The sequence below is a fragment of the Oncorhynchus nerka genome, linkage group LG3 (assembly GCF_034236695.1).
Source record: "Oncorhynchus nerka isolate Pitt River linkage group LG3, Oner_Uvic_2.0, whole genome shotgun sequence".
NCBI classification, from domain to species: Eukaryota; Metazoa; Chordata; class Actinopteri; order Salmoniformes; family Salmonidae; genus Oncorhynchus; species Oncorhynchus nerka.
In genome coordinates this window covers 81,896,487-81,905,392 of record NC_088398.1, presented here as the reverse complement: position 1 = coordinate 81,905,392, position 8,906 = coordinate 81,896,487, and the positions used below count along the sequence as shown (strand labels likewise).

Below are 8,906 nucleotides of genomic sequence, written 5' to 3'. Positions count from 1 at the left end.
CCTGAAGTGTCTTGACCCTCTTGTTGGTCACCAATAAATATGGGTAGTTTAGTTTATTAGGATCCCCATTAGCTACTGCACACGCAGCAGCTACTCTTCCCGGGGTCCACATAAAGAGTACAAATACATGACAAAGTACAGAACCGTTATAGAACAGAACAACAGAAGATGTTACATTGAACAGTTTTATATAGCAAAGACACCAAGAGACAACAAAAATACTATTTACACACTATTCATATATATATTCATATTGTTATATACAGTCAAAGTAGATCTTTAGAATGGTTGAGGTTGAATATGAGGTAAGGTATGGTGGAGGGGGTCCTAGGATGGTGGAGGGGGTCCTAGGGTGGTGGAGGGGTCCTAAGGTGGTGGAGGGGTCCCAGGTTGGTGGAGGGGTCCTAGGGTGGTGGAGGGGGTCCTAGGGTGGTGGAGGAGGTCCTAGGGTGGTTGAGGGGGTAAGGGGGTCCTAGGGTGGTGGAGGGGGTCCTAGGGTGGTTGAGGGGGTAAGGGGGTCCTAGGGTGGTGGAGGGGTCCTAGGGTGGTGGAGGGGGTCCCAGGTTGGTGGAGGGGGTCCTAGGGTGGTGGAGGAGGTCCTATGGTGGTGGAGGGGTCCCAGGGTGGTGGAGGGGGTCCCAGGTTGGTGGAGGGGGTCCTAGGGTGGTGGAGGAGGTCCTATGGTGGTGGAGGGGGTCCTAGGGTGGTGGAGGGGGTCCTAGGGTGGTGGAGGAGGTCCTAGGGTGGTGGAGGGGGTCCTAGGGTGGTGGAGGAGGTCCTAGGGTGGTGGAGGGGGTCCTAGGGTGGTTGGGGGGTCCCAGGGTGGTTGAGGGAGTCCTAGGGTGCCTGTTCAGCTGGATTCATCACACGCCCCATAAATAGAACAGATCCTGGAGAGAGAAAGAGATGATAAATAGAAGACCAAACTAACAGGGTGATGTTGTAACGGCAATAAAACGCCCAAATAGTGCCCTCCTTTTCCTGTGACATCAGTGATCACACAGATCATGTCAGCTATCTGTCCATTTTTTGTATGGTAGGCCTCCTACCTGTGCTGACTTGTCGCAGGAGGAAGAAGAAAGGTCTGTCTGCTTTGAAGACGGGAGCTCGGGATCGTTTGAGTAGCACCATAGCGGTTACTGCCACTGCCTTGGTCCCGTCCTCTGTTACCTCTATCCTGGCCTCATGAAAGGCATCTGACACATACAGGCCTTCCTCTGCTGTGGAGAGATAACAAACACAATGCTGTAAGTCCTGGACAGCCATCTGTCCTGAGGATGACATGGCTCTCTAGCCTGGGGGCCAGTCTGTTAGCTGGCCAACAGCCAGTTCCTTAGGGAATTATCATGCAAAAAAAAAAAAAACATTGGCTAGACAATGGAGTAGGCAAATGCACAAACTGATCTTAGGACCAGGACCTCATATAAAAACCCAGAATAAGGCAGTTGAATGAGTGTACTGTACCTGAGATGCCGGTGAAGTCTGCTGCCATTGGGTTGAAGGCGTCTCTGACCCCCATTGACGGCAGAACCAACCTCAGGTTGAACCTACTCTGCATTTTAAACCTGTAAGTAAAATGCCAGTCCATTACTCTACCATTCACCTGTTTTGCCATGCTACAGTAGATCAGACACCATGAAGATTAGGAAATATATTTAGCGACTACCCTGGTATAACTAAAGTTCAGATAAATACATATCGAGATCAAAGTGCACCTGGGGAGGAAGACATCCATCTTGGTTCTGCGGAGGCCAGTGTCCCAAGTGGCCACAGCGCGGGGTGTTATCTGGGATTCCAGCGAGGACAGAGGTGTCTTCCTGTCACTGGGCAGAGCCACCAGCAGACTGAGGGAGCGGCCCAGGTACGGCAGCTCCAGGACTGTGTAACTCTGGTCTGACAAGGTGCGGAACTGCCCTGCACATAGAGGGAAACCAAGGGAGGGACCGTTTTAAATAAAATCATTTATTTTATAAAGCCCTTTTTACATCATCAGTTGTCACAAGGTGCTTTACAGATACCCAGGCTAAAACTCCAGAGAGGAAGCAATGCACAGGCAGAAGCACTAAACATTAACACTTTACAATGTCTACTATACTATGAATCAAAACTCTAATTGTGTTGTTTTGTGCTTGATGATTTTATTTGACTGTATGTAAGTGATGAACTGACAAGTATCTAAGTGATGAACTGACAAGTATCTAAGTGATGAACCAACAAGTATCTAAGTGATGAACCAACAAGTATCTAAGTGATGAACTGACAAGTATCTAAGTGATGAACCAACAAGTATCTAAGTGATGAACCAACAAGTATGTAAGTGTTGAACCGATAAGTATCTAAGTGATGAACTGACAAGTATCTAAGTGATGAACTGACAAGTATCTAAGTGATGAACCAACAAGTATCTAAGTGATGAACCAACAAGTATCTAAGTGATGAACCAACAAGTATGTAAGTGTTGAACCGATAAGGATGTAGGTAATGAACCGATAAGTATGTAAGTGTTGAATTGATAAGTATGTAGGTAATGAATCGATAAGTATGTAGGTAATGAATCGATAAGTATGTAGGTAATGAATCGATAAGTATGTAGGTAATGAATCGATAAGTATGTAAGTGTTGAATTGATAAGTATGTAGGTAATGAATCGATAAGTATGTAGGTAATGAATTGATAAGTATGTAGGTAATGAATCGATACATATGTAAGTGTTGAATTGATAAGTATGTAGGTAATGAATCGATAAGTATGTAAGTGTTGAATTGATAAGTATGTAGGTAATGAATCGATAAGTATGTAGGTAATGAATCGATAAGTATGTAGGTAATGAATCGATAAGTATGTAGGTAATGAATTGATAAGTATGTAAGTGTTGAATTGATAAGTATGTAAGTGTTGAATCGATAAGTATGTAGGTAATGAATCGATAAGTATGTAGGTAATGAATCGATAAGTATGTAGGTAATGAATCGATAAGTATGTAGGTAATGAATTGATAAGTATGTAAGTGTTGAATTGATAAGTATGTAAGTGTTGAATCGATAAGTATGTAGGTAATGAATCGATAAGTATGTAGGTAATGAATCGATAAGTATGTAGGTAATGAATCGATAAGTATGTAGGTAATGAATCGATAAGTATGTAGGTAATGAATCGATAAGTATGTAGGTAATGAATCGATAAGTATGTAGGTAATGAATCGATAAGTATGTAGGTAATGAATCGATAAGTATGTAGGTAATGAATTGATAAGTATGTAAGTGTTGAATTGATAAGTATGTAAGTGTTGAATCGATAAGTATGTAGGTAATGAATCGATAAGTATGTAGGTAATGAATCGATAAGTATGTAAGGGATGAACTGACAAGTTCAACTACAGCAAAAAAGAAGTCCAGACAGAAAACTATTGCTGTACTGTACTCACTAGGGACTGTGGGTGAAAATGAACACTGGTGCATATTTCACTGTCTGAACTGTGCTTTTAATTGCACATGGTCCCTTTAAAATAAACTACTACTTACCAAAGTTGACCTCTGTGGCCTGGTGCATCATGGGCACCTTGATGGTGCTGCCGTCCGACAGGGTGAAGGGAAGGTTCTGGGTGTCAGTGAAGAGGAACTGTTTCTGCCACACTCCCCGGAAGTTTACAGTGTTGACCAGGGCCATCTGCAGCCGCTTGGCCCACAACGAGGTCTCTCCCTGGGCCTCGCCAGACCCAAACAGCTCCCCGCTGCCACCGGACTGGAGCAGCTCAACGGTGCCGTGGTTACGTCCCCACTGTTGCAGCTGGCTGCGGGTTTGGTTGTGCTGACTGAAGTTGGCTCGGACCAGACTGCTGTTGCTCAGGGCTGCTGCATGCTGGGTAAAAACAGGAAGGAGCTGGACGCCGGTCTGGATGAATAGGGCGCAGGCCTGCTGGAGCCGCACCCCTTGACTGGAGTTACCCACGTCCCTCTGCGACCGCAACAGGAAGTCCTGCACCTGCATGTCTGGAGAGACAGGAAGTGGAATCAGTGGCTAGGCCAAGTGGAAAGGTTCCCGCTAGAATCAATGAGTGAAAAAGAGACCAGGTGTCAGCCAAGCCAATTTAATCCAGGTCTGCATTGGTAAATTCATTTCGGCCTACTTGAGGCACCAGATCCATACCACATGTATAAAACACCCTTGGTTTTCTTCACTCTGACACCTTACCACCTGCACCTTTTTTGTTGTTGTTCAATCAAGAATGCTAAATAAATCAAAAGAAAATGTTATTATGTCCCTGTGTAACGGATGTGAAACGGCTAGCTAGTTAGCGGTGGTGCTCGCTAAATAGCGTTTCAATCGGTGACGTCACTTGCTCTGAGACCTTGAAGTAGTAGTTCCCCTTGCTCTGCAAGGGCCGCGGCTTTTGTGGAGCGATGGGTAACGATGCTTCGAGGGGTGACTGTTGTTGATGTGTGCAGAGGGTCCCTGGTTCGCGCCCGGGTATGGGCGAGGGGACGGTCTAAAGTTATACTGTTACACCTGCCTGGAGTAAGTCCTTCCCACGACTTGTGAACTTGTTTAGTGTCTGCTGTCACTATTGCAGTGTAACACGGTGGCCTTTCGACCCCAGAGTCTCAGTATTACCCTCTGAATAATCAGATTAGCAGGGGCAGGTATTAGAGCTCCAGACACCACTCTACTCTACCTTGCCTGGGCCAACCCGGCCCACAGGGCCCCGTAGCAACGGTATAGCCCAGCACCAGTTTAAAGGAATGGTATGCACACACCCAGAAACACTTGAACTAACAATAACAGAGAGCACAATCAACCCCACACTTAGATGTTACTTAAAGTGCTCTGTCTTTGTACCAGCACAGCATGTTATACCAACAATCAACAGCTGTGGCACCCATCCCCACTGACTGGTCCCGGAGAGTAATAGGGGTATGCAAACAAATGCAGGGTTTCATTCCACCCCAGCACTAAAACTGCTTTAGAATCGATTTCTCATCAAGACCATGATTCGATGAACAAGGTGTGTTGGTAATGGGCTTTGAACACAAGCCTACACACCCAGTAACCTGAGCACCCAGTAGTCTGAGCACCCAGTACCCTGACCACCCAGTAATCTGACCACCCAGTACCCTGACCGCCCAGTAGTCTGACCACCCAGTACCCTGACCACCCAGTAGCCTGACCACCCAGTAGTCTGACCACCCAGTAGTCTGACCACCCAGTACCCTGACCACCCAGTAGTCTGACCGCCCAGTAGTCTGACTACCCAGTACCCTGACCACCCAGTAACCTGACCACCCAGTAGTCTGACCACCCAGTAACCTGACCACCCAGTAGTCTGACCACCCAGTAACCTGACCACCCAGTAGTCTTACCACCCAGTAACCTGACCACCCAGTAGTCTGACCACCCAGGAGTCTGACCACCCAGGAGTCTGACCACCCAGTAGTCTGACCACCCAGTAACCTGACCACCCAGTAACCTGACCACCCAGTACCCTGACCGCCCAGTAACCTGACCACTCAGTATCCTGACTACCCAGTAGCCTGACCACCCAGTAGTCTGACCACCCAGTTCCTTGACTACCCAGTAGTTTTACCACCCAGTAACCTGACCACCCAGTAACCTGACCACTCAGTAACCTGACCACCCAGTAACCTGACCGCCCAGTAGTCTTACCACCCAGTAACCTGACCACCCAGTAGTCTTACCACCCAGTACCCTGACCGCCCAGTACCCTGACCGCCCAGTACCCTGACCACCCAGTACCCTGACCACCCAGTAGTCTGACCACCCAGTAGCCTACTGCACTCCTCTGGATGCCTTTTGAACTCTTAGGGGCTCTGCTTGGTGGTGGGTTCTGGGGAAGTCCCACTCCTTTTATAATAGGTTCCATTTGATTGAAAGTATAGTACATTGTGAAAGATGGGGAACATGGGGAGGGTGAGCCAAAGGGCAGTGGGTCGGATTCGAATCCATGCCAACTCTGGCATACGTGTGTTCCAAGGGGTCAGAGGTTGTAAATTCTGGATCACACAGGCCACTGGTGGCGGAGGGTCTTACCGTTGACGTCATATCCCAGCGCCGCCTCCAGTTGTGCCAGCGTGTTGCCGCGGGCGCCCAGCTGCAGAAGACCCAAGGACAGCGAGACGCTCAGCGGCGACGCGATCAGGTTGGAGTTATTCTCCGTCTCTTTGAGCGTTTGGTAGAGTCTGACGGCGAACTCTGTGTGCAGCTCTCCCATGGAGTCCTGAAAGCTGGCGTCACACCGACCGCTCCCCACCAACCAGAAGCAGACGAATAGTGAGGTCATCGACAGGCGACGCATGGCCTTGGAGGTGCAGGGTCAAAGGTAAAATAGAGCTGATGATGTCAGAGTGGCCGGGTCCGCAGTGATGAGGTCACTGCAAAGAAGGGTGTTCAATTGTATTAATTTGATTTGCCAGTTTAAAAAGCAAGCATATCCACAGCAGCGTTATGACAGCGACGGCACAATAAATCCAATGACTTATTTCCATTGCTGTCCCTGATGATATCAAGTGTTGCGTAAGATACATTTCATCAATCGGTCTTGATGGAATCGTGGAAGAACTTTTCATTGTAAAACCAACACTTCCAATTGTTGAAACATTTGTTCAATTACTGCCTCGGCTCTCTCTTATCCTAAGCTCCGCCACGTGCCTGCTCTTTCCATAGAAGGCCACGTACCATTGAGGGGTGCTGTCATCCCTATTCAATTCAATCAATTAAAGAGAAATATTGACCTGCAGAAAATGGAGACCTCATGAACCAATTATTCATTAATCCTATTTTGTGTCCAGGAAATTGCACCACATTCAGAGTTAATGTTATTATACAGTATTATATATATATATATATATATATATATATATATATATATAGTATTATTAAATATATGTCTACATACATACACGCACACTACCTGACCAAAAGTATGTGGACATCTGCTCGTCAAACATCTCTTTCCAAAATGAGTAGTAGTTGTAGTAGTAGTTTATATTAGTTGTAGTAGTACTTTATATTAGTTGTAGTAGTAGTTTATATTAGTTGAAGTAGTAGTTTATAGTAGTTGTAGTAGTAGTTTATAGTAGTTGTAGTAGTACTTTATATTAGTTGAAGTAGTAGTTTATAGTAGTTGTAGTAGTAGTTTATAGTAGTTGTAGTAGTACTTCATATTAGTTGTAGTAGTAGTTTTTATTAGTTGTAGTAGTGCTTCATATTAGTTGTAGTAGTAGTTTATATTAGTTGTAGTAGTAGTTTATATTAGTTGTAGCTTTTATTAGTTGTAGTAGTAGTTTATATTAGTTGTAGTACTGGTTTAAATTAGTTGTAGTAGTATTTTATATTTGTTGTAGTAGTAGTTTATATTAGTTGTAGTAGTAGTTTATATTAGTTTTAGTAGTACTTCATATTAGTTGTAGTAGTAGTTTTTATTAGTTGTAGTAGTGCTTCATATTAGTTGTAGTAGTAGTTTATATTAGTTGTAGTAGTGCTTCATATTAGTTGTAGTAGTAGTTTATATTAGTTGTAGTAGTAGTTTATATTAGTTGTAGCTTTTATTAGTTGTAGTAGTAGTTTGTATTAGTTGTAGTACTGGTTTAAATTAGTTGTAGTAGTATTTTATATTTGTTGTAGTAGTAGTTTATATTAGTTGTAGTAGTAATTTATATTAGTTGTAGTAGTAGTTTATATTAGTTGTAGTTTATATTAGTTGTAGTAGTAGTTTATATTAGTTGTAGTAGTAGTTTAAATTAGTTGTAGTAGTAGTTTATAGTAGTTGTAGTAGTAGTTTATAGTAGTTGTAGTAGTAGTTTATATTAGTTGTAGTAGTAGTTTATAGTAGTTGTAGTAGTAGTTTATAGTAGTTGTAGTAGTAGTTTATATTAGTTGTAGGCCTATTAGTAATTGTACAACTTTTCTATGCCGTTAATGTACGTTTGTATTTTATTATTGTTTAGTTGTTATTATTATTAGACTATAGTTGCCATATTATTATTGTTACTAAGTTACAAATCTGGAAATTGCAATCAAAAGCACGCATCATTTAGTTAAAGTTTTAAAAAACACTAGTTTTATAATTCAATATAATCCATAAATATTTGTAGCCTGTAGTGATCACGACTGACACATCAGCCAACGTAAATGTTCCTTCCCAAGTGGACATAACTTGTATCTATGGTAACCTGTACATTCTATCCATATTTTAAGGAGCTCAAGCTAATGTAAACCGTAGAAGACAACAAATAAGGACCTTTAATGATCTGAAATCATTTAAAAGTTAAAACTCATCGCAGTTATAGGTCTGTTATAATTTATCATGGCCCTAATCATGAATAATTCACCTGCAAGAAACGTACCTGGAAGACAGGTACAGAGAAAGACTACAATTATTTTGGTTTTCCGTTCCAATTCCAGGCAGTTATCGCCAAATATCCGATGTCCACAAACGTCTGCTATCGCTGTCACTGGGGAGCTTGTGTGCGCGTATGTCCCTCTCACTTCTCCTGTCCTTGTGTTTGTTGGCTACTCCTGTCTGCTCCTTGAGTAGCCAGCTGATTGAGCGGGTTCTAGTCATAAGACCGTGTTTAAAAGGAGTGCTCCGTGTTTGCGGTCTCTGTCGGCGATGTCCGTACCATTCGACTCGGCTAGAATTCCTACCTCCCTAACCCTGCCCGGTCCGGCGCTATAAGGAGCCAGGCGGAGGGAGGCATGTCACCAACCAGCAAATCCCAAAACGAGCTGAGAAAAAAAGACTCACACACATTTTCACAAAAGACAGTCAGTGCCCTTTATTCAAGCAGCTTGCCCTTTTGTTGTGGTGATCAAAAGCCATTTCCCAAACAAGAGTACAACAGGCTGACCATCAAAGTACTGTGTCAGCACTTCTAATTGGGAGACACTAT

At 43.9% G+C, this 8,906-nt stretch overlaps 1 protein-coding gene across 1 annotated transcript; it reads right to left on the bottom strand.

The window, feature by feature from the left end:
• Positions 1-385: 385 nt before the first annotated feature.
• On the bottom strand, positions 386-8,651 carry LOC115116186 (probable serpin E3). The gene is made up of 7 exons (XM_029644668.2): positions 8,361-8,651; positions 6,046-6,386; positions 3,522-3,989; positions 1,716-1,914; positions 1,465-1,565; positions 1,050-1,220; positions 386-890 (listed from the first exon to the last, which is right to left on the bottom strand). Exons 2-7 carry the CDS (start codon positions 6,308-6,310, stop codon positions 838-840), a joined length of 1,257 nt encoding a protein of 418 aa, XP_029500528.1. The 5' UTR covers positions 6,311-6,386; positions 8,361-8,651; the 3' UTR covers positions 386-837.
• Between the last annotated feature and the right edge of the window lie 255 nt (positions 8,652-8,906).